Source organism: Plenodomus lingam (genome assembly GCF_022343315.1).
Source record: "Plenodomus lingam strain CAN1 chromosome Unknown contig_7, whole genome shotgun sequence".
Lineage (NCBI taxonomy): Eukaryota > Fungi > Ascomycota > Dothideomycetes > Pleosporales > Leptosphaeriaceae > Plenodomus > Plenodomus lingam.
Window position 1 is genome coordinate 25,839 of NW_027093971.1, and position 24,573 is coordinate 50,411.

At 49.5% G+C, this 24,573-nt stretch overlaps 8 protein-coding genes across 8 annotated transcripts; 6 read left to right on the top strand and 2 right to left on the bottom strand.

Moving 5' to 3' along the window:
• Positions 1 to 2,631: 2,631 nt before the first annotated feature.
• Positions 2,632 to 4,629, bottom strand: IAQ61_009843 (uncharacterized protein). Its single transcript, XM_066098553.1, has 11 exons — positions 4,439 to 4,629; positions 4,340 to 4,383; positions 4,175 to 4,260; positions 4,081 to 4,123; positions 3,968 to 4,034; positions 3,887 to 3,914; positions 3,824 to 3,836; positions 3,744 to 3,774; positions 3,513 to 3,691; positions 3,041 to 3,460; positions 2,632 to 2,990 (listed from the first exon to the last, which is right to left on the bottom strand). The coding sequence occupies exons 1-11, from the start codon at positions 4,466 to 4,468 to the stop codon at positions 2,936 to 2,938; spliced, it is 996 nt and encodes a 331-aa protein (XP_065951380.1). The 5' UTR covers positions 4,469 to 4,629; the 3' UTR covers positions 2,632 to 2,935.
• A 319-nt stretch (positions 4,630 to 4,948) lies between these two features.
• IAQ61_009844 (uncharacterized protein) lies at positions 4,949 to 7,630 on the top strand. Its single transcript, XM_003837840.2, has 7 exons — positions 4,949 to 5,210; positions 5,290 to 5,318; positions 5,391 to 5,900; positions 5,952 to 6,389; positions 6,456 to 6,610; positions 6,671 to 6,745; positions 6,837 to 7,630. Exons 1-7 carry the CDS (start codon positions 4,985 to 4,987, stop codon positions 6,922 to 6,924), a joined length of 1,521 nt encoding a protein of 506 aa, XP_003837888.1. The 5' UTR covers positions 4,949 to 4,984; the 3' UTR covers positions 6,925 to 7,630.
• Positions 7,631 to 12,293: 4,663 nt separating this feature from the next.
• Positions 12,294 to 14,149, top strand: IAQ61_009846 (uncharacterized protein). The gene is made up of 5 exons (XM_066098554.1): positions 12,294 to 12,921; positions 12,975 to 13,030; positions 13,090 to 13,380; positions 13,447 to 13,637; positions 13,694 to 14,149. Exons 1-5 carry the CDS (start codon positions 12,873 to 12,875, stop codon positions 13,887 to 13,889), a joined length of 783 nt encoding a protein of 260 aa, XP_065951381.1. The 5' UTR covers positions 12,294 to 12,872; the 3' UTR covers positions 13,890 to 14,149.
• A 179-nt stretch (positions 14,150 to 14,328) lies between these two features.
• On the top strand, positions 14,329 to 15,558 carry IAQ61_009847 (uncharacterized protein; the record flags this gene model as incomplete). Its single annotated transcript, XM_003837837.2, has 1 exon — positions 14,329 to 15,558. The coding sequence occupies one exon, from the start codon at positions 14,329 to 14,331 to the stop codon at positions 15,556 to 15,558; it is 1,230 nt and encodes a 409-aa protein (XP_003837885.2).
• A 46-nt stretch (positions 15,559 to 15,604) lies between these two features.
• Positions 15,605 to 16,132, top strand: IAQ61_009848 (uncharacterized protein; the record flags this gene model as incomplete). The annotated part of the gene is made up of 1 exon (XM_066098555.1): positions 15,605 to 16,132. One exon carries the CDS (start codon positions 15,605 to 15,607, stop codon positions 16,130 to 16,132), a length of 528 nt encoding a protein of 175 aa, XP_065951382.1.
• Positions 16,133 to 16,616: 484 nt separating this feature from the next.
• On the top strand, positions 16,617 to 22,195 carry IAQ61_009849 (uncharacterized protein; the record flags this gene model as incomplete). Its single annotated transcript, XM_003837836.2, has 3 exons — positions 16,617 to 16,937; positions 17,065 to 20,700; positions 20,747 to 22,195. The coding sequence occupies 3 exons, from the start codon at positions 16,617 to 16,619 to the stop codon at positions 21,947 to 21,949; spliced, it is 5,160 nt and encodes a 1,719-aa protein (XP_003837884.1). The 3' UTR covers positions 21,950 to 22,195.
• A 301-nt stretch (positions 22,196 to 22,496) lies between these two features.
• On the top strand, positions 22,497 to 23,209 carry IAQ61_009850 (uncharacterized protein; the record flags this gene model as incomplete). The annotated part of the gene is made up of 2 exons (XM_066098556.1): positions 22,497 to 22,879; positions 23,044 to 23,209. Coding segments are annotated over 2 exons (549 nt in total), but the record flags the coding sequence as incomplete, so codon positions are not given.
• Positions 23,210 to 23,409: 200 nt separating this feature from the next.
• IAQ61_009851 (uncharacterized protein) lies at positions 23,410 to 24,162 on the bottom strand (the record flags this gene model as incomplete). The annotated part of the gene is made up of 1 exon (XM_003837834.2): positions 23,410 to 24,162. One exon carries the CDS (start codon positions 24,160 to 24,162, stop codon positions 23,410 to 23,412), a length of 753 nt encoding a protein of 250 aa, XP_003837882.2.
• Between the last annotated feature and the right edge of the window lie 411 nt (positions 24,163 to 24,573).

Below are 24,573 nucleotides of genomic sequence, written 5' to 3' on the forward strand. Positions count from 1 at the left end.
GATGTTTTAGTAAGGGTAATAGGGTATATTTATAACGTAGCTACTAACCCTATTACTCTTAAGTAAACCCTCTATCTATATTAAGACCTCTGCATTACTCTATTAGTAATAGAAATAATTTTAATAAATACTGCACCCTTAAATAATAGTCCATGCAAGAAGAATTCTTTACTAAAGGTAGGACTTTTATAAGGAAATAGGTGGTAGGGGTTGTAGGAGATAGGTTTTAGGTCTAGGTTTGTAGGAAATAGGTTTTAGGTAGTAGGGGTCGCAGGAAATAGGTTTTAGGCAGGGGTCGCAGGAAACGGGTTTTAGGTCTAGGTTTACAGGAAACAGGTTTTAGGTGGTAGGGGTCGCAGGAAACAGGTTTTAGGTCTAGGTTTGCAGGAAACAGGTTTTAGGTCTAGGTTTGCAGGAAACAGGTTTTAGGTCTAGGTTTGCAGGAAACAGGTTTTAGGTCTAGGTTTGTAGGAAATAGGTTTTAGGTCTAGGTTTGCAGGAAACGGGTTTTAGGCAGGGGTCGCAGGAAACAGGTTTTAGGTAGTAGGGGTCGCAGGAAATGGGTTTTGGGTTTTGATTTTCCTCGCACAGTTATTTCCTGCAAGACGCTAGTAGCGCACAGTCCTCTTTGGAGTTATTTCCTAGCAGGAAATGACTTTCCTATAATATGTAGACCTATTACCTAGATAAGAGGCTCTAAAACCCCCTAGTACGCCTATATAAGGTGTAGAGGAATAAGAGGTAGAAGAAATCCTAGCTAGCAAATTATATTAATCTAAGCTAAAATATAAGGTTAAGTAGGTTAGATACAATCCTAATCCTATTTAGTATCCTACTTCTAACTTTATAGGTGCTCCCTATAAATTACAGGTATTCTACTAATAGTATCTAAATTAGCTAGGTCCCCTATATAGCTTACTAAAATAGATTTAAGCCTAGGAAAAAAGTAAAGAGGATCTAATATTACTTTATAATAATTATACCTAATATTATAACTAATTTATATCCTATTTAGCTACGTATTATCTATTAACTACTATCTATTACTATTATTCTTGTTGCTATTTATTATTATATCCTATTTAGAACTATCCTAGAACCTTTAAGGTCCCTAGGACACTACCCCTAGGAAACCTCTTTATTCTATATCTATCTCTCTATTAGAACCTAGTTTAGACTCTGTATTAGCTAAGATAGCGCCTAGACCACCTTTCTTAACTAGCTTCTAGATAACTAGTGCAGTAGGTGCGGGAACAGCTGCAGGAGTAGGTGCTAGAGCAGGGGTAGGAGCTAGGACTAATTTAGACTCCTTCTTGTTAAGCGCCTTTATCTTAGCCTACACTATAAAGGTTACCTCTTAATTTAGTGCTATTTCCTCTTTAAGTTTATTAATAGCCCTTATTAAGCCCTTAACTACTAAGAGTATCTTATAAATACTATTCTAAAGCTAATATAAATTAGATATAGTAGTATAATATATAGCTATAAGGATCTTAGTAGCTTCTATGCCCTTAGTCTAAGTATTAGTAATAGTAACGCACTTAGCAAGGTTTTAGGTAGCTTCTTAAATAGTGGCCTTAAACTATTTAATATCCTCCTAATAAGTAACTATAGTATTCTTATCCTTATCCCCTTTAGTAGGGTTTACTACTAGGCTATAGTACTTATCTAGAGCACCCCTAAGGGTAGAGTACTCTTAGCTAATAAAAGAAGGAATCTACTAGGATTAGTAAAGGAACCCTATTAGACTTAGATACTTACTAGATTATAATACTTATTCTAGAAGATATAGTACTAGCACTTCTTAGAATTCTTTAACTTAAAATTAAAATTATTAAACCTGCCCCTAGCTAGAGCCTTAACTACCCTTACATAGAGAGCGCAATAAGTAATAGGGAGGACTCCTAGTAGTACTAGTACTAGTATAGCTAAAGGTTCTAATTTAGATTAGTAACTATTTAATTATATAGATTAAATACTTACTAGATTTTAGATAGATTAGGTTAAATATTTAAAAAATTAGGGATATAGGAATAAGAAAGTTAGTAGGTAGAGGGCTAGTTATATACAGGCTAGGGATAGGGGTCTATGCCCTAGGAAGAAGAAGTAAAGGTAAAGGTAGAGGTAAAGGTAGAATTATTTTGCAAAAAGCTCTTCTTTAATAAGGGATCTAAACCTAATCCTAAGGATAGGGACTATCCTTTCTCTATAGGAGGGGGTAGTGTAATAATAAGGTAGAATTACCTACCTATTATTCTATACTAAGTTAGGACTAATAAAGGCCTAACTTACTAATATATATAGAGAATAGCTCGCTTATAGTTAGGATAGGTATATTCTTCTTATCCTTTTATACAAGACCTATAGGTGTAGGAATCTTATCCTTTTCTATACAGACGCGCACTCCTATATGCCTTTGAGTCGTATAGGATACCTTTTGGATGCCCTACCTACCTGAGTCGTTACAGAATAGGAGCAATCTATAGGCAAGCACTGCTAAGAGGATAACCTATTCTAGAGTTACAGGTGACCAAGGCATTGATGATACAGCAACCATGAACGTACGGATATGTTTGCATGCACCGTCTACAAGCCTAGATGGAGATCACTTTCTAAAGTAGGCCAGTGTTTTGTAGGTCTGCTAGATACACTGTAAGAGTTTATCAAAAGTTTTCGCGAAGTATTATTGATATCTGGCCCTCCATATAGCCCATGAGATGTCTGGCGTGTGATCGATGGAGACACTACGACATATGCGAGGTAAATGATGCATGTCACGAGGGAAACTTTATTTAGTGCGGCAAGGAGGCGACCTATGCGATGACGCCTATAGTTTCGGGCCACGCAAAGTTGAGCGCAAGCTCTGAAATACAGATATTTACAGCCGCTGATCGCTAGCAGTCAAGAACGCAAGGCCATTATAGCAAGAAGTAGTTTATTCGTCATCGTTCTTGCGTTGTCGTGGTGGCTTTTGCCCATAGACCAGTGACCTAGCAGATGCATTAGCTCTTGAACCTCAGGTGCTTATACGGGGACTTACACTTCCTGGTATGCATGTATGCGGCGATCCTTCAGCGCTGCTCTCATTTTTGCCAAATAGACCTGCACTTCAGGCACGGTCCATTTCATCAGGGTAGTCAGCAGATACATGCACCATCCTTCGATACCTTGCTCCCAGTTGATGCGATTCCATTGGCCAAGTTCCTTGAATCGCTTGTCTGCCGGCCAACCGCCGATAGGTAGTTTCCAACGATGCTCGACAACGTTGATGAAACCTGCTGCTTCTATCCCGACTCTTGATTCATTAGCCGTATTGAGCGATTTCCCAAACTTTTCGCCAAGCTCGAGGGATATCTTGCCCCATTGTGCCATGATGGAATCTGGTGTTACGGAGCCATCGTCGGACATGGGAACCACCGATATTTCCACTTGTTCAATGTATCCGCCAGGGGCAAGGTGACTGGCATGTTAGTATAACTAACACCAGGTAGTGTTAGACCATGTGCACCTACGCCATTGCTTCCGAGTAGAAATTTGGCCAGTCGGCTACACAGCCGAACAATGATCGCGCATGGATGAAGTCGAAGCTTTCCTTGCGAAATAGCCATGGCTCGGTGAAATCATCGACTTCGAAATGTAGGTTTGGGGGAACCATCGACGGTTGAGTCGGACTGAGATCCGTTCCAATTACCTGGATTGGCATGATTAGACTTCGGAATGTTGCCTTTGCCGATTGGGCTTACCTCAGCTGATGGATATTTATCCGCGAAATCGCTGGTCGATAGTCATTAGCCAGTAGATCGAAAAAGGACGAGACACTAACATGGCCCATATTCCTAGCAAGTCAGCTTTTGTATGTTTTGTCGGGTTGTTAATGATCGCCTACCAGTGCCAGTTCCCAGATCTAATACATGCTGTACGGAACGAAATCAGCACAAAGTGCGCCGTCATGGGTGTTGCAACGTACCATTGGATTCTCTCCAATAGGCGCCATGCATAATTCACCGTCCATCATCAGTAGACAGATGTGGTGCCTGCAGAGTCAATATTGACCCTCGTTAGATGAAGGGTATAGCATACATGATGTCCAATTGATCCGCTTGCAACTCGTCGTTCGGACCCCCTGTTTTAGTCAGATATGTAGTGGCCGTGTTTTATCATGAAGGCAAGTCACAGTATGCTCCTTCCTTGTACGCATGATATCGTCGCCCATTGCGGTACACGTAATTGTAAATGGCAGACTTCAGGGACGTAGTGTCGCTCCAACCCATGTCAGCATACCGTATGCGGGGGGGGGGGATTTTTTGTTTCTCTAGACGGGCTCTCGGGGGAGTCTTACGAGGCGGAGTCATCGCCGTACGTCGAGTCGTTCTCATCCGAGTCCTGCCCATGGCGTCAGCCAAGATAGCCCTGGTTGCGCACCGAGCCTGAATCATACCAATGCAATATGAGTCCCGATATCAGCCATGGCTGGGGTTGCACTGAGAAATCTCTCTGATGGTGTTGGGTGTTGTCGTAGTGGCAGTAGTCGTCGTCGTCGTCGTCGGAAGTCCAGAATGAAGGTGCAAGGGTCCGCCCACTCGGGGTCGCATGGCACGGCTCGGCAGAGGGTCCCGCGCGCCCGGCTGGTAACGTTAAGTTAGGACATAGTGCAATACCTAGTCTTTGCTTCACACGTGTGCCCCCATACGATCCCACCATTCCTTCGGCACAAAGTGCATGCACGCAATCACAATCGAAACTTTTCGGATCACTGCCATGAACGGTCTAGGGGGCAGAAGGGCAAGATCGCTGGCATCTAGTCGGCAGGGATCTTGCGATCAAGGCAAGCAGTGCGGAATATACTGGGTACCTAGCAAAATCGTTCAAAACTTGGTCGGTACCGGTAGTTAACTCACCGTGCCAGTAGCTAAACACTTGATTCTCCTCTCTCCTCTCCCCCCCCCCCCAACACCCAACCCCCTCGCTGCACTCTTCCGAATCAATGGCGGACCAAGCGTCTGGGAATATGGTGACGCTGCTCTCTGCAGCGATTGCATCTCTTCTTGGGTATGCGACATATGGCGTCATCTACAACCTCTATTTTCACCCATTGGCCAAGTTTCCGGGGCCGCCGCTCGCACGGGTGACAATCTACTGGAAAGCCTACACCGAGTGCATTGCTAGACGGTCCTTCTGTCACTACCTTGTAGAGCTTCATGCCCAGTATGGTAAGCCGCCCTAGTCGTTCTGTACCAACGTTTCTCTATACTGAACGTTTCTCTATACTGACATGTGCTTGTCATGTAGGCCATGTTGTTCGTGTTGGTCCCAATGAGGTAATCAAAAACAGCCACCCGAAGCATAACCGTACCGGTACCTATCGTGGCACGGTGCTAATGACAATTTAGCTCCACTTTGCCAACCCCCAGGCTTACCAAGACATCTATAACAATAAAAATCGCTGGGACAAGGAGGCACGATTGTACAAGAGTTTCAACGAAGACAGGTCCAGTTTTGGCTACCTGACCTACCCCGAGGCTAAGCGTCGCAAAGATGTCCTCAATCGCTCTTTTTCCCCAGCTGCCATCGAAAGCGCTGAGAAGCTGCTGGTTGAAGAGACAAGGTCGCTATGCGCAGCTTTTGAGCGACAGACCAAAGCTTCCAGAAGCTCAAATCTCTTCTATGCATTCCGGTGTCTAAGCACCGACGTCATTACAACTTTTTGCTTTGGAAAGCCAATTCATGCCATAGGCGCGCCAGACTTCAATGCGCCAATTGTGGTCGCCATGGACAATTCTTTGCCTGTATTCATTTTCTTCAAATATTCCAATCTGATCAAGAACTCCATCATGAAGTCTCCACCTAAGCTCTCCAAGACGATGAGTCCCTTGACCGCTGGCATGGTTGATCTGAACCAGGTCCGCTCTCTCTCCTCTCTTTGACAAGTAGTCCGTACTAACCCTCCCCAGTTGTTACTCCAGCAGATCCATGATCTCACCGCTGACCCAGAGAAGCTGAAGCTTCTACCACACAATATGACAGTTTACCATCGTCTCATGGATCCAGAAGCTTATCCCGACAAAACTATTCCATCTGCTGGTAGTCTTTACGAAGAAGGCCAAGCTCTCATGTTTGGTGGCGCAGACACAGTTGGCAACACCCTCATGGTCGGCACCTTCCACCTTCTCAAAAATCCAGAGAAGATGCAGAAACTCAAGGCAGAATTGAATGAAGCGTGGCCCTTGCTCAAAACGGATGGGCCAAAGCTCCGCGATCTCGAGAAACTACCTTATATGAACGCCATCATCAAGGAATCTCTACGGCTATCATCTGGTGTAACATCTGGCCTGATGCGCGTTGTACCTGCAACAGGTGCAACAATAGCCGGAGTCTCTGTACCACCGGGAGTAAGTCCACTTCCTATTTCAAATGAACCAAGGGATTTCTATCAGGATCGACTGATCATTCCCTAGGCCCATGTCGCGTGTGGAAGCACTTTTGTACATTATAATGCTTCCATCTTCCCTGAGCCAGAAAGGTTCATCCCAGAACGATGGCTCGAGTCGCACGAACTCGACCATTGGCTCGTAGCCTTCTCTCGTGGTGTGCGCATGTGTCTGGGAATCAAGTACGTCTGTCCCATACCCCGCGTCAACTCAATCAGATTTGTGCTTATGTGCAAATACAGTCTGGCTTGGGCAGAACTACGGCTCGCTTTTGCCCACGTCTACCGCAAGTTTGATCTTGTCGCTGCTGACTCTCTGTACGTCTACCTCTTCTTATCGGACACACATTCTTCAGTCAATCGCTTCCATACTCATTTGTCTTCCCCATCTATGACTGACGAGATCCAGACCAGATAAGCTGGCATGGCGCGACATCTTCCTACCATACTATCCGGATGCACATCTACAGGTCATGATGAACCCTGTACATGCGTAATCTACTTGTCATTAATCCAAACCCGCACATAAAGCTTCGGCTTTCATCTAACTACGTACCAAATTCATACTCATCATAGGATCTTGTAGAATTCGAGTTTGAAACGCGATTGCCAAAGCACTAAATCCAGTATAGTATGTACCCATTTAGTATAATAGTGGAAGTACGTCGGGGATCTCAGAACGAGTCATCATGGATTCCACTGGCTCTGAGCCTGCGATGTTACTACAAAATAATCGATCAAAAGACCCCTTGCAAACACAATGAACACCTAAACCGAGTGCCTAGCTGTCAATGCTGGCATCTCATTCCTTCTACTATAGTTCGAGTCTTTTAAACTATAGCCCCCTATCCAGGACATCGTATCCCACAGACCACACTATATCCTGGAGGACAGAAACACTGAGGAACGAGGAAGTAATTGTGAAGAACACATGTATTCTTGGAGCATCTAAGGTCTTTGGAAATTGCCGCGTTCCTTCCAAGGAGAAAATTGAGCTGGCGTGTCAGTGAGTGGGGCTCACATAGGCCGCAAAGCTAGCGCAGCTGTTTCTCTCGAGTCACGTTATAGCGGCTTGAATAATTCGTAGAGGGGTTTCATAAGGACGTAGGTATTTCGAGGTACTGCTTTTCCTTTGCAGAAGGAGCTGTTTCCAGCGTTAGCCCTCTGGTTAGCGTACCTAATACGAGATTGGATTTGTCTGCGGTGCTGGTCATACATTGTAAGTAGCCTTCTAAACAGCACGCTGTCCAAAGTCGCACTGTGTGCACTTTACGTTGACCCAGCAGTCCGTTCATGGTACCGTAAAGACCGGCGAATACCGGTAGAGGCTAGGCTAGTGTCGGACCAATGGGCGCCCCACCTTGCTTATTGACACCGCAGCTGGGCGCCTAACTCCTCGGGTGGAACGCAGCCCAGCTAAATCCACCTCTTTTCTTCCTGTCCACATGCAGAATATCTAGTTTCCGTGTTAATATTATATGTAAGTTGATTGTAGTTTATTTTAAAGCTATCGCGATTGCTTATTTAGGTAGAGGTAAGCCTAAGACTAAGAGTACGGTAGTTAGTACAGACATAGTATTAATACTGTAGAATAGTTTCCCTATATAAAATATAGTATACAATAGCATAATATTAAAGTTCTGATAATAGATAGACAAAATCCAGCACTGTTACCCATTGTGCACGGGCCAAATTATAACCGCATGAGCCATCTGCTACTCCTACTTAGGTTCGCGCCCAGTTTTAGCCCAACCTCTACTTGCCGGTCTTTACGGTAGTGCTGGTAATCATTGTATGGTGGTCTTTCACAATATAAGACGAGGGATTTTGACGCTAGCAGTCCTTCAGGGGGTAGATACGAGCATTTGATCTAATTTTGTACTAAATTACATGGACATATCAGGTATAGCATCTTTAATCCTGGCTAAAATGACTCTTATCGTGCTGCGTACACAGTAACCATATCAGACTCACAGGCCAATCTTGGAGAATTTGTGCATTTCCAGATCGCTGAATCAGTGTAAGAAGTCGCAGTGGGAGGATAGAGGTTCAAAAGGTAGATTGGGACAATAGGTGTCTAATTGGATACCAAACAAATCGATACCGTGTGTATCGATTCTCACGGGTATTTATACTGCCCATGATCACATAATCCGTCCAACCCGGGCCATTCTGGCCCATGCTTGGGCCCCTTGGGCCGGCGGAGCCCCGCGTCCTGACAATCAGGAGACAACATATATAAACCCTAAGTGACCCGGGTGGAACTGTCTTCACTGCAATCAAGATACCTCAGCAGCCTTTCAACGCTACTTCATTCCTCTGCAAGTTCTTTTGCAATTTTGTTACGTCTTGGTAGATTCGTTACCTTTGGGACTTTTTACTTCACCACATTGATTAGACCGTCCGCCTTTATCTAATCTTACCGCCTCTCCATCATATACTCTACAAAGCCCCAAAACCCAATACACAACTATTCATTCACCATGAAGCTTGTCTGGTCTATGATACTAGCCGCCGTCGCCGTCGCCACTGCAAATGCCATCCCTGGTCCAGCAGGAACACGAGGAATGGCAAGAACTTTTTGTGACTATAAACGTCGTGATAAAGTAGGTCAGAGGAACTGCCCGGACGACAGATGCGGTGATACCACGATGTGTTTGACGGCTTGCGGACGCGCAGGATCGAACGATAGCGTGAAAGACTTCGTCTTGGCTACCGATTGGGATGGAGCTCTGCAAGCTTCATGTTCTTGCAGATGCTACTTTGTGGGTTAGCAGATTAATTAGAGACCTGGATTCCGTGCGTGGTCGCAGAATCGTTGTGACCTACCGTCCTCATCGCCGACTTGGCTTCTTTGGAGCTTTATAGAGGACTATTAATCTACCTGTATTTTTATCTTTGCTCCAAATTTCTGTGCTCATCTAGCATTGCAAGATATGCTCTTCAACAACTTCCCAGCTTTACGGATGTAACCTTGGGACTTGAGTATATTGAGCTATCGTAGTATACGGACTTATCACGAGAGTCAATAGGACCTAAAGATCTGAATCTTCTTCACTCTCTGGGAGTATAGGCTGCCCATTATTGATGGCCATGAGAGCCTCTGCTCGGAGAATTCTCAGGATCACTATAAGGAGAGGGAAATTATCGCTATCTACATCCCTCCCCACCCTTTCGCGTCTATTGTAACCGCTGAAGTTTGCCTGTCCTCGTTGAAGCGCAGTGAGATACTAATAGTAGGCCACCTCAATTTTGGTCCTGGCACGTAGTCTCATCTAGTATGTTTGCAAAGGAATCTTCTGACCAACCTTCAAAGAAGCTTTGAGCATATGTTCACACAAGCAAGAGAATTTTAGCATCCTATCAAGGCCACTAGGTTAACGCAACACAACCTAGAGGTGGTGTTCTCGAGCTTGGTACCATACCTACCTAAGGCCGAGTACCAACGCCGACTCCACGACCAGAAGGCGAAAACGCCGCGTAATTCAAACCAAAGCTGAATCGAAACCGCATACAAATGCCTCGGGGACTTCTAGCAATTTCTTCATGTGAGTAGATCAGGCAGTCAAGTAAGGGCGCTCAGCAGAAAGCTAAAACAATACCGCATGGTGGTCATGACGGAGATGTTGTAATTAACCGCTTTCGAGATGCCATCTAGGCGTTAACATGCGCCAGAGTGGTGAACAACGCTATGTACTGGCAGGAGACACTCTAACATTTGGTGAGGCAAATAATTTGATTGCGGAACAGTATTGTAGTGGTCGTAAGCAGAGCGAGACGTTTGCGAAGAATGCGCGCACGGAGGAACTATAGCCATTGCGGTGTGACTAGACACAATTGCCGCACTATGAAGGTAGAAACAGGGGATTAATGTTTCTCCACGCTCCCGAGCCGCCAGGGCATTTTCATTACTAACCAGTATATCTTGTATAAAATGCAACTTTCTTCCATCAAGTTAATTCAAGTTGTCCAGCATTGGTGGTTTAGTGGTAAAATTAGCCGTTGCCATTTGTCTTCACAGACGTCCAGCGTCGGCTAGCCCCGAGTTCGATTCTCGGTCAATGCAAAGTTTTTTTGATTTCTTTCCTGTCATGAAAAAGTTTCCTTTTTGCTTGTCCCAAGGCATTATTCACTAGTTGTCTCAAGTTAGGCGTTATACCCCGTGTATCTGGCGTAGACTGCTAGGAAGGCTGTTTAGAAAGGGCACGATATTATAGCAATCCTGCTGATAGGTAATCTAATACTTTTGTACAACTTCTAACACAAGTGCTAGTGTCAGGAAATATATACAGAATTCTGTTACCAAGCGTGTGCACAAGATACGATTGTGTACCTCACATTGAGATTTTGGCTCGCATAATCAGGTTTTAAGACCTATGACTTTCCCCATGTAGGTAACAACAATTGTAGCTTTGAGAATGAAGATGTTGTTTTTTCCAGGGGTAATAGCGTATCGTGATGATGATGTTGTTACAGGACATAGTTATTGGTGTCATGAGAAGCAGAGCAAACAGTGTAGCGAATACTAGTGACCTTTTTCCTGTTATGGTAGAGGATGCTGTGATTGCATGTATTGATTCTCAGAATAGTGTACATAGAACGCATATAAGGAGCATGTTAGTCTAGGACTTCAGCATGCCATGACATTGTATCCAGGCGTGTGCAGAACGCAATCACAGGTAGCCTATAGGGCTTGTGTTGGGGTAAGACGTGCGTTTGTATCCATGCAAGGCATCAGCTATGTTATACTAGCGACCCGTCATTCCAAGCTTGTCCAACCACCTACGTCAACTCACTATCTGCAGCTGCAGGACGTCGCATCGTGTGATGCACCTTGGGAGGCTGCACATTTTTGGCCTCGTTTTTCGGGTATGACGACCAGTCCAGTGCTCGTTATCGCACAGCGCCAGGTACCTCACCGGCACCTACGCTACCCCAGAATCGCTAGGAGCCCTAGTAGCACTGCTATGGCGCGCCAAAAAAAAACTCCTCTCGCACGTCTGCAAAAGGAGACTGCCATGGCCTAAAAGGAACAGGAACATATGGTGCCAGCGTATTCACTAGGTATCTGTGTGGCCGCCATGGTGTTGTGAGAATGCCATCTGAACGGCCATGGGAATATTTACCCCTCGTGTTCTCACATGCTGCTGCTCAAGCCAAAGCGCTGATCGGTAAGGCTGTGGGAACGTGACGACGGCGATCTGCTATGAAGCGAGTATGGTGTTATCTCTGTTCTCGGCCAAACGCAAAACTCTTGCCGCGCAGTCTGAGCATGTGCCAAGTGCAGCAGATGTTGCAAATCCTCGGTGTACAATATTGTTAGTTAGTAGGAGAAGGAAAAGGGCTGAAAAAAAATAAAAATAAAATAAACGCTGGCACGGCCGTCGAGGAAAGGACCTGGGATATGCCTGGAAATAGAGTAGGTGTCCCAGTACAAGGCGGGGAATCTCGCAAGCAATCGGGGCCAAGTGGTACTATATACAATGGATTGTGTAAAAGCACAACATGGCAATTGACACCGCCAATCAGAATCTCCATGGCGGGCCGCTCTGTGGGTCAATCGCCAAAGTCAGTCAGTCTTGAAATGAAAGGTCTTTGCCGCATCAAGCTCGCGCACTCCCTGTCGTAGTGGGGGCAGTCGCCGAAGAAGAAGAAAAAGCAAATGCGCAAGGCAAGTCTGGAGACAAGAATCTGTCGCTAGCTAGAACGTCGTGACCGCCGTAGGCGCCATTGTTTCCTTGGTGTTGCAACAGCGTACTATTCTAGCGGTGAAGGAGGGGGGGGGGCGACAGGACTGCCGCGGACTGGACAACGCCAACGCCAACGCCAACTTGACATGCCCTGTCGTCATTCACCTCTTAGCCCCCGTGAGACAACCACCAGGGTCCCTCATTCAAAGCCGGCCTACTAGAGTAGAGTACCAGCAACCAACCAACCAACCAACCAACCACCAACAACCCTCCAGGTTTTCCACCCAATCCTCCCGATATACTAGTAGAGCACTCTACTCTACCAGCTACTATACTCTACTCTACTACCCACTTGATACCTATTTATGGTGGCGTGCCTACCCAGGCCGTCACCTGTCGCTCCATACCAATACTACACAGTCGTTCGTACTCTAGGACTGTGTCTGTAGCCCATCTTTCCTCTCTCTCCTCTCTCTCCTCTCTTCCCCCCTCATTTCCCCCACCCTGGGCCACCCCCCCCCCCCATCTTGGCTCACCCGCCACTGTCTTGTTTGCTGCGTCAGGCAATCTGCACGCAACGCCTGAGCAACTACCTACCACAACAGGCGACTGTTGAGCATCCTTCTTGCCTGTATTACGCGCCATACGTTCAAAGTCGCACGCCGACGAAACCTACCTACTTGCCTCGCGCCACACAAAGAAAGCGTCGTCGTAGAGAGACGTTGAATCTGCATCCAACACCACACTCGTCCACCATGACGCGCAGCATAGTGTATGGCGCAGGGCTCCTCCTCACCCTGACCGGTCAGTATACCAGGACGTGGTCAGGTGGTCGGATCAGACATTAACATGCGCAGCTACAATCATGACCCTGGCAAGTATTGCCATGCCCAAATGGGTCAGCTATAGCCCAGTACGTCTCTTCTTCTCTCTGCACCATGCAACTTCAGGCTCTAACAACAATTTTCCCAGAGTGGCAAGCGCGAATACTCCTATGGCCTGCATAGCCGTTGTTCAGCCGTGACCGCCACCTGCGTACCCTTTCCTCGAGCGAGCGATTGCACAAAGGACCCGTCCTTCTGCAACATGTGGAGGACAGTCGGGTTCCTCATCTCCTTTGGCGTCGTGGTGGAACTCTGCACGATTGTCTCCCTGGTCATCATCATGGCTGGGGGCGTCCAGCGCAGAGCAGCAGGATGGCAGGTCGCGGTTGGCATTCTGGCCTTCAGCGCAGTCGTGCAATGCGCAGGCATGGCTATTGTGGTGCGTGCCTTGATCCTTCACCAGAGCGAGACCTTCCCTGCCCGTATTGTATACTAATGTGCCTAGGCATTCCTCTTCAACCATGACGAGCGCTTCTGGAAGGGCTGGCACCTTGACCATTCTTGGTCGCTTTGCACTGCCAGCTGGTCCCTTCTGACCGTTACTGCCATCGGCATCGCAGCATCTGCCATCTACCTCCCCTCCGAAGGCGACTATGAAGCGATCCCCGACGGATCTTATGTGGAGCAAGACGATCGGTGAGAGCGACTATGCAAACAGACCCGCTTGTTGGGAAGATTTAATGTTGCAGTAGGTTAATCTCGCGCATCGCAGCTTGGGACAACGGATGGAAGGGCGGCGATGCAGGCTCGGGCACGCAGTATAGCTATCAGCGCGATCAGGATGCGATGAGTGTTACAAGTGTGGCGGCGAGTAGTCTGGCTCCAAGTAGTAGGAGGGGCACCGACATCTATGGCAGTCTGCCTGGCCCCCGAGGCAATATGCAGTAAACGAAAACAAATGCGAATCGATACTTAATGGTTGCTGGTTGGGTGGGAACATGGCTTCGGCGGGATATCTGTGGCGGTTTTTTCTTGGCGCAAATTGCTGCAACGGACACCTGCATTCTGGGGTTGATGGCTCTGATTTTCCTCTGATTGTATCGCAGGCGTCATCATACGATCGTGCTAGAATACCCTTCGCGATATCATCTTGTTGCTCATGCTTCTCTCAGCATGTTTTAAAAAAGTAATGAATTCCAAAATATCATCTCCACGCTGTCTTCGCAATGACAGCATCTCACCCGCGGTCCCAAGTGGCCTTCACGGCCTGCCCGAGCCGGTATCATGATCACGTGCGCCCGTGTCCCACTAGCACATCCTTGCAATAATTTTTCGGCATATCCAGAATATTTCACACACCAACAACACTCCCCTCCCTCAAACTATTATGGTCTACGCCCTCGTGTCGCGTAGCAGTCTACGAACCACACTGACTCGCACCACTCTCCTCCCCCGCGCCTTCACCCGCCAGAAATCCATAACTCAATCTATTGAAGCTGGTAAACGCCGCGCCTCACCCTCAAACTGGTCTCCCGCATCTTCTCCGTCTAGACACTTCACTCGCGACGGGGAAGGAGATTCCTCGTCAGGGTGGGATCGGAAGGAGAGACGTCATGGGGACTTAGATTCAGCACCGCCGTATCGGCGTCAAGGGATGGGAAGGGGATATAGCGATGGGGATGGCCAAAGTGCGAGCTTCAGACGAGGCATTGAGCAGGATCACAATGATAGGGATTCTTTCGGGCAATCGAAGAGTGCGAGTAGGAGGTCTGGCCGGTTGGGGCCACCAAGGGCCAGAGATGATCGATTGCCTAGTCGGCGGAAGCATGGAGATTGGGATGAGGTGGATCCTAGACGAAAAGGAGAAGCGCGGTCGGAGAGGATTGTAAAACCGGGTGCAAGTGAAGAGCAGACAAAGAGCAGTTTGGCCCGAATGGGCGAACTTTGGCGTTACAAAGATATACTGAACAAGCATGCAAATACACGCTATCCCCGCTGGAACTTGGATGGTAAACACTATCTCCGAAAGGACGACCAAGGCAGTGCACCGGATGGGGAGCGGGAGCCACATAGGGCAAAGAGCACTGAGAGTGGTCCTGATCGCAGGGTCAACGGTCACAAAAGTGAAGCTCCACGATCATTTCAGAGCGGGCCCGAATCGCTTCCATACACGACGGCCGCCTCGGAATTTATATACGGGCATTCGAGCGTAATCGCTGCCATCAAGGCCAATCGACGTAAACTCTACAAGCTGTACATTCACTCGCAAAGAGGCAAGAGAGATGGCCTCATGACCAAGATTCGAGCCCATAAGCTTTTTGCTATCACGAGCGAGGTTGGTGATGAGTACCTGCAAGCGATGGACAAGGCAAGTTCGGGTCGACCGCACAATGGTGTTGTGCTGGAGTCGTCCCCGCTGCCTGTGCCTCCCATTGTCGCGCTTAAAAGTCCTTCGATGGAGGATCAAAACTTTGGTGTTGCACTGGATGCACAGACTGCCGAGGATACACTTGTCAATGGCAGGAACGAACTGTATTCATATAAATCGGGAGGGTGGAGACACCCGCTCATACTATATATAGATGGAGTGGTGGGTCCGAGGCTGTCTCTGCATTGATCCAAACTAACTTGCTTCACAGCTTGACGAAGGCAACCTGGGAGCCATGGCCCGTTCCGCCTATTTCCTCGGCGTCGACGCCATCGTCACCTCTACTCACCACATTGCACCATGGAGCCACATTGCGCTCAAAGCCTCAGCCGGTGCCGCAGAAGCGATCCCCATCTTCAAAGTCGGAAAACCTGCAGATTTCCTCGCCAAAAGCTCCGAAGCGGGCTGGAAAATTTACAGCAGTAACACGGCCCCGCCAGCACCTCCATCGAATCAATCTCCAGAGACAGAGATCAGCAAGGTCGTCTACACCTTACCGCAGAGTAGTAAAAGACTCGACGTCGACCATTGTCCGGTCGTAGAACACCCCACGATCTTAATGATGGGCGCAGAGAGCTCCGGCTTGCAAAAGAGTCTGTTGAGGCTAGCACATTACAACGTTGGGATTCCCCACGGCCGTGATGTCAACGAGGTGGGTGTTGACAGTCTGAATGTTAGTGTGGCGGCATCGCTGTTGTGTTATGAGATGCTGCAGAGACCGAGGACGCAACCGGATCTCAAGTCCGAAGATCTTCTCTTTTAGACTTGAGGGAGGGTGATGACTTTGTACAGGTGTTGTCTGATGCTGGATAGGACATGTCATGATGACTGTAATTTATATCTTGTGTAAAAGTACTATGCAAGAGATGGTATTATAGTATCAGCAATTAGATCTGTACGCTCAGTAGTTAAGCCCAATCGCGTGGTGCACAGACACCGCAATTAGCGCAAAACGCGACATCACGGGTCCCACGACACATGTTTCTGCATTCACCACCCCTCCAGCAAACGGCGCATAACCAGGACGCGACGCCATCGGTCTCGTACATTTAGTTGTTAATTTTGCTTTCTGGATTCATTGCGAGGGTTGCTGCTGCGGCTGGGTGGCTACGAGTCGACATTGCATTTACACGGCCGATCATCTACGTGGTGAATCACGTCCCGAGAGGCGCATTTCACAAAATCCTGCGAACGTGTCCGCGCATTGCTACTATAAATGTAGAAATCTTCTACATACCACGAATAAAATGAGTTCATCCGAAGATGGCTCGCAACTCATGGCCGCATTCAAAAAGAAATCCGCGCGCACACCAAGTGCTACCCCCCGCAGCACATCGAGACCCGCAAGAGCCCTGTCAAACGCTTCTATACCCGGTGCCAGTTCTTTTACACCAGTCAATAAGCCACCATTGAAGCGCAAGTTGGCATATGTGCGCGTTTCTCCAGTCCGAAATAGGGAAGATTACACATGCTATGAGCCTAAAGATGTTGAGAGTGTGGTGCGTGAATACATGAAGCGCGAGCAGATCATGTACGAGGTGAGGCTGTGGGGAGACAAGATCAAGCAGGTGAGTCAAGATGGTGCGATCGGTGAGGCAAAGGGCGTTTGCGTGAGCCGCAGCAGTGATACTCGGCTATATATGCTCCCTTATCTCCCTCACACTGCTCCCCACCCATGTCTAAGAGCCATCATAGGTAAGCTTTGACGAACTCATCCAATTGTCCGGTGGAAGAGAAGCATTGCAACGTTTCTCCTTGCACGGCTACTCGAACGAAACACCACCGAGCGAAGACGAAGGCGACATGAGGTTGCGCAGGGGGACTGGCCGGGCGAAAAGCAACGGCTTTGTCGACATATCCACCATCACGCTTTTATCTTCGGAAGATGACGATGACAACGAGTCCGACTTTGACGATCCCCAGCCCCGCAGTCGACGAACACAAACACTGGCGGTGCGTAGGTCCGACAGTGGTCGATCCTCACGGCAGAACCGTGGTGCGGGATTCATCGAGCTGTCTACAAGTGAGGAAAATGATTTTGAAGATGGGCCTGCCAGGCGGAGGAAGGGGAGACCGAAACAGCGCAAGGTACCACAGGAACCAACGCGGCGGTCTGCCAGGCAGCCTGTGCCAATTCAACAAACCTTCACTGAGGATGACAGCGATGACATGGCCAGCGATTCGAGCGATGCAGACATTCTTCGATCAGACGTCCTGTCCGGGGGTAAGCGGAAGCGCAGGGGACGGCCCTCAAAGCCTGCAAAGGTCCCACGCGTGGGCTTGCGCCAGTCAGATCGCGCAACAAGGGCGACAAACAATATGCAAGATCCCGGCTTGGGCGATGTTTACCGTTCGGACTCTGAGCCTCGCGTAGCTGCGCAAAAGTTGACTGTCACCCGCGAGATATTTGCCACTTTACCCCGAAGCGACCTCTTTCGCTCCCGTCACGCCGAAGGCTGCGAAGTGTGCTACGACGGTCCCAATGTCGCGCCCCTGGTGTACTGTCAAGGCTGCTCGCTTGCATACCACAAGAATTGTTTGGGCAACCGCTCTACACGCGATCACCTTGTCACCAAGGTCGGTGATCAGAACTTTGTACTGCAGTGTAAGCGATGCATCAACTTCTATAAGAAAAAGGATCCTACTGCTCCGGATCTCTCGAGGTGCCAGGATTGCTCTCACACGGGAGCAGCCTGTCAGCCTTTCCGGCGACGCAAGACCACGCAGCAAGAGATGAAGGACAGAGAGGAGAATGATGGACAGGACCCCATTGTTGCCGTTGCTCCCAATCTGATTAACAATGCACACAATGTTCTGTTCCGCTGTACCAAGTGCTCTCGAGCGTGGCACTATCATCACCTGCCACCCATGTCTCAGTACGCAATGGATGTCAATCGCGACGAGGAACAAATGGCTGAAGAAAGGTTCCGAGAGTACTCCAACAAGTGGCTCTGCAAAGAGTGTGTCGATACACAAGACCAAAAGGTGGGAGGCATCATCGCGTGGCGACCTTCGGATGTGGAGACATACCAGCCGGGGACTCCGTGTGACTTGGTCAGCGAAGATGACAAGCAGTACTTGCTCAAGTGGGAGAGGCAGTCCTACTTCCGCGCAGCCTGGTTCTCTGGTGCTTGGACTTGGGGTGTGACAGCCCCTGCTATGCGTAAGGCCTTCTTCAAGCGTGAGGACGGCCCAAAGATGCGGACAGAGGATGCTATTCCAGAAGAGTATCTGCGCATTGACATTGTCCTGGACATCAAGTATACCAGCTATGTCGAAGTCCGAAGTGAGGAGATTGACAAGGCTCGGATCAAGGAAGTGGACAAGGCTTTGATCAAATACAAGGGTCTGGGCTACGAAGATTCGGTCTGGGAAAAGGTCCCAACACCCGAAGATGGTGAACGCTGGCTCGATTTCGTCACTGCGTACAACGATTGGGTTGCCGGACGCTACATTCGTTACCCAAAGCAAGGACCGCTCAGGATGCGTCTGGAAAAGGCCCGCAATACGCCATTTGCCAAACTGGAGCGGGAGAAGCAGCCAGAGGCCCTCGTCGGTGGAGAATTGATGAAGTACCAAATCGAAGGTCTGAACTGGATTTACTACCAGTGGTATAGCCAGAAGAATGGCATTCTTGCAGATGAGATGGGTTTGGGCAAGACGATCCAGGTCATCGCTTTTCTGGCCACTCTGATCCAAGAGCACAATTGTTTTCCCTTCCTCATTGTCGTTCCCAACTCGACGTGTGCCAACTGGCGGCGAGAAATCAAGCAGTGGGCACCCTCCCTACGAGTTGTCGCATATTTTGGATCTTCACAGGCTCGAGACATGGCTCACAAATATGAAATGTTCCCAGAAGGTACAAAGGAATTGCGCTGCCACATTGTTGTGACCTCCTACGAAGCCGCAGCAGACGAAAGCTGTAGGCGATTCTTCCGAAGCGTGAATTGGGCCGGAATGATCATCGACGAGGGTCAACGACTGAAGAATGACAAGAGTCAACTGTACACTGCTCTGACTGCTGTAAAGTCGCCATTCAGATTACTTCTCACCGGCACACCCCTTCAAAACAACGCTCGGGAGCTGTTCAACTTGCTGCATTTCCTCGACGACACGATTGACGCCGCAGCATTGGAAGAAAAGTATGCAGAGATGACCTCAGAGAATGTCAAGGAGCTACACGATCAGATTCGTCCTTTTATCTTGAGACGGACCAAGGCCCAAGTCTTGACCTTCCTTCCGCCGCTGGGCCAGGTCATTCTGCCGATCTCAATGAGCCACTTGCAAAAGCAGCTGTACAAGTCGATTCTGTCGAAGAGTCCCGAGTTGTTGAAGGCACTCTTTACGTCGACACAGTCGCTTAAACAGCAGGAACGTGCTAATTTGAGTAATATTCTCATGCAGTTGCGCAAATGTCTCTGCCACCCCTTCGTTTACAGCCGCGAGATCGAGGAACGGACCGACATCGCCGCTGTTTCGCATCGCAATCTCGTCGAAGCCTCTGCCAAGCTTAGTCTCTTGGAGATTCTGCTGCCAAAACTGCAAGAACGTGGTCACCGCGTGCTCATCTTCAGTCAGTTTCTTGATATGCTCAATATTATCGAAGATTTCTTAGACGGCATGCAACTGAGCTATCAGCGTCTCGATGGTACCATGGGGTCATTGGAGAAGCAGAAGCGCATCGACCAGTTCAACGCGCCTGACTCACCTCTGTTCGCTTTTCTGCTTTCGACACGGGCTGGTGGTGTGGGTATCAATCTGGCTACTGCTGATACCGTCATCATCCTGGACCCAGACTGGAACCCACATCAGGATTTGCAAGCAATTGCTCGGGCCCATCGTATCGGTCAGAAGAAGAAGGTGCTGTGTCTCCAGCTGACTACACGAGCGTCGGTTGAGGAGAAGATCATGCAGATGGGCAGGAAGAAGATGGCGCTTGACCATGTCGTTGTGGAGCAGCTTGACACGGATGACATTGAAGACCACGATGTTGAGTCGATTCTCAAGTTTGGTGCTGCGGAGCTGTTCAAAGAAGACGATGCGGACCATGAAATTCGATATGACGATGCTTCGATTGAGAAGCTATTAGATCGTAGCCAGATCGAGAGCACAAAGACTGGCGATGACGCCTCGGCGGAGACCCAGTTCAGTTTTGCACGTGTCTGGGCGCAGGACAAAGGCGGTCTTCAAGACGACTTTGACACTGTCGACGAAGAAGTTGCTCCTGATCCAGGTGTCTGGGACAAGATTCTGAAAGAACGACAAGCAGCGGCCGCGGCTGAAGCACTTGCACAAGCAGAAGCCATGGGCCGTGGAAGGCGAGCGAAAGCAGTATGTACCATGTTTTGGTTTTGATGGCGTCCACTAACAAGCATAGGCTGTCGACTATGCCACCGAGAAAGGCGATCTCAACTTTACGTCAACACAAGACGACGATCCGCTCGAGGATAACCTCGCAATATCATCTGCTATCAAGAAGGTTAAGAAGCGCAAGAGCAAGGCTGACTCAGAGAGCGATACCGACTTCCAGGCGACAAGCGACGAGGAAACCGAGGCCAGCGAAACTGAAGCAAATGCTCGCTCCAGCTCCCTCCACCCTGATGAACCAGCCAAGACCAAACCTACCAATGATGCAGGTGCGTCTTCCCAGAATCTCGCAGGTGGTGCGCTATCTGCAAAGCTGCCGACTCCACGTGGCCCCGGGATGTACCCGTATCCTTCGTATGGTGGAGCAGAGCTGCGTGATCCACCTCCGATCAAAGGTGGTGCTTTGATAAATCTCGACTCTACCTCTCAGCGAGAGGATCTACGCTTCTACCGCCCACCACCCCACGGCCCCTATCCCGTTCCCCCACCCCATCAGGCCTCTCCACACCACAATACTCACGCATCATCTACAGTGAAACCCTTTCACCGTGCTACCCTTCCTCTCCGTAACCCCCTCGATCCAACATACCACAATCCAGCCGTCGCTCGCATGTGCCCCGCGTGCCGCAAACCCCATCCCGTAGGCGCCTGTGATCTCAAAGTGGCCGGCGTCGAGCACTGCGGGCTCTGTGGCCTGGCGCACTATGGGCATAGCCGCACGTGTCCTCACATCAAGTCCGAGACCCAAGTTCGCGCCATGCTTGAGGCGCTGAAGAATAGCCCTGAGAAGAAGGAGTTGGTGGATGCAGCGGTCAAGTACCTGAGAGGTGTCAAGGGGACGTTGGTGCAGCAGAAGAAGAGGGACAGGGAGAAGGCAGCGGCGGCCAAGGCGGAGAATGGTTCTGGTCCTGGTGCCAGTGTGGGTGCTGGTAGGCCGATGGTGAATATGATGGGTATGATGAACGGTGGTGATGCTCCAGGTGCTGCACCCCCTTCGTTTGTGTCCCCATATGGGGCCGACATGCCAGCTTCGAATGGGGCCGACGTGCCAGCTTCGAATGGTGCGGTCATGCAGCCGGCGCCAGGTAGTGTGGGCAGCGTATTACAAAGCCAATTGTCGGCACAGCAACAGCAGAGAGCGTTGCAGATGCAGGCTCAGGGGTTGAACGACCAGCAGATTGAGAGTGCGTTGAGGGGGTTCTTGGGTAATTGATTGGGGGTGGGGGATGGAAGTCTCCTCATTTGTTTTCTGTTTCCATGTGATTGGAACAGGTCTGGGGAGGGCGTTGGGCCATGACATGGCGGATACCTGGGACGATTAGATTTCCAAATTCTCCATTCAGTGTACTCGGACGTGGAAGGTTGTGGGCTCTGTATATAACAGCCTTTGCCCACGCTTTCTCTATCTTGAGAATAAGGGACATCAAATAGATACCAACACAGCCACCCTCTATCATCCCTCAATCTTGATTATTCTTTCTCCTCATCTACTTGTCAATGCACCCCACTTACTTTTTTTTTTGTAGTTTTGTCCGTCCAATCCGTGCACAATACGATGCAACTTCCCCCCCTGCACACACTCCACCTACTAGCGCCATTTGGATAACCCCCACCATTCTCCGACCTGTCACATTCCACCCCACCCTCTTCTTCTCCTCTCCCCTCCCACCAACCATCCTTGCCCGAATCCCACCACACTTTTTCGCTCTCGACACCTGACATCGTCAAGCGGGAAAATTTGAAGTCGAATACTCAAAGCAAGACGGAAACAATCACTCCCCCACCTCGCCCAATCCCGCATCAAATCATCCCCGCCCTCGAAACATCGATACACACTGGCTTGCTCGTCTTACACATCACATCATCACATCATCACATCGCACAAAATGCCCTTAACCCCCCTATCCCCCTACACCCTCCCTTCCTCCCCCTCCGCCCTCCCCCTTCCTTCCTCGCCGACACAAAAATTCTTTCTCTTGTTTCTGGCGCCCGAGGATCCGGCGACGGGGGAGTCGTGGTGTGGGGATGTTAGGGCTGCGTTGCCGGTACTGAGGCGGATTTTGGGGGGGAGCGGGGAGGAGAGGGATGGGGATAGGGATGTGCAGGGGGAGGTTGGGTGGGTTTATGTTGGGGGAAAGGAGGGGTGAGGAGTTCTTTTCTTGTTTCTTGTTGTTTGTTGGGTTGAAGGGGGGGGGGAGGTTTATATACACACTCTCTTTCCCTTTTCCACTTCCTCCCCGTCTCGTGTCCTGTTTTCCTTGCTGTCTCACATCGCAATCATCAATGGCTGATACAACCCACTCACAGCTGGAAGTCCCCGACCAATATCTACAGGACTGCGTGGAACGTCCAGGCGATTCCTTGTCTGGTGCGGTATGAGCGCGTGGATGGAGAGATTAGGGAGGTGGGGCGGTTGGTGGAGGGGGAGTTGCTGGATGAGGCGAGGGTTAGGGGGTTTGTTAGGGGGGGTTGAGGGCTGTTCGTTTGGGTTTGGGTACGAGGGGAAATGGTTGGTGTTTGAGGGTGTGGATGGGGTGCTATGTGCCAAATCCTACGACATGCAATGTTTTATAAGCGTGTGCAATTATTCTTCCCACTTTTCCTACAAATCAACTGTCACCTCGTCCATCCGAATCAATCACCATTTCTCCAACACACCCATCCTCCCCTTTCTTACTCTTTGCCCCCAACCCCCGAAGCCTCCACCTCCAACCCCTCCGCAAACACCGCCTCCAACTCGCCCTCCCCCCCAGCCTTGGTCGGCCTACACACATACCCACTCACGCTCACATCCCACTCCTCCTCACCATCCAACACCCACGTAACCTCGCGCAACGGGCGGCGCTCTACCTCGGCGCCCTGGCCATCCCTCACAAGCCAGTAGATCCAGAGACTCTTTCCCAGCTCGTCTTGTTCGCGGCGGATTTCAACAGTGGCACCGGGTTGATCGTCTGGTGTGGTCGTGGGGATAGTCGTACTCGTACTCGCAGTCGGAGTAGTGGAAAAACTACCAAACTCCCCCATGGGCACTAGACTCCAATCCGCCCAGGCATCACACCCAACCGTAGCCACATACGGCTTCCCGTAATAAAATTCGATCCCGGTTTTGATCCACTTTGTCTGATTTGCAGACAAGCCCGGCTGGGTAAGATGCAGCAGCAGGCCCGCCTGGTCGTACTGGCGCAGCTGCGGGGCGGGCGGCAAGGTGAAGGAGATTTTGGCGCGGGAAAAGGTGGAGAGGGGGATTGGGTTGGGGGTGGATGGGTGGATGGAGGCGTTGAAGGCGTTGTGGGTTGGGGGTTTGCGCCAGATGTCGGTACCTGGGGGGGAGGAGAGGGTGAAGGGGGGGAGGTGGGTGGTTGTTGTTTTGGGCGATTCGCGGGCCATGGTCAGAGGGTGGAGGAGAATGAGGAGGGAGAAGAGCATGGTGGACTGGGTTATATACGTGTATGGAGAGTAGGTAGCGGTAGGTAAGCTTCTAGCATGCACGTGGGAAGGGTGTGGGGTGCAACCAACGATCGGGATGAATAGCGTGTACTAGGCTAGGTCGTGGCAACTACCCAATTCAGATACAAATCTCGCATTTCCACACGGCCGTCACGGCATTCTTGTAAATAGTGTTTCTTTGTATCAAGGCCACTCCCATGCACACTCATCCCCCCCTTGCCTGGACATTCTGCGTGTGTTGTCATAACGGAGATGAAAGCGGGGTCATGGGGCTGAGAAAATGCGAGGTTGTGAGCGATGTTCGAGGCTCGGGTACGGTAGCCTCTGTCGGACCGACATGAGAGTTGACATTGTATGATATTCCGAAAGCAAGGCGGATAAGATGTTCTA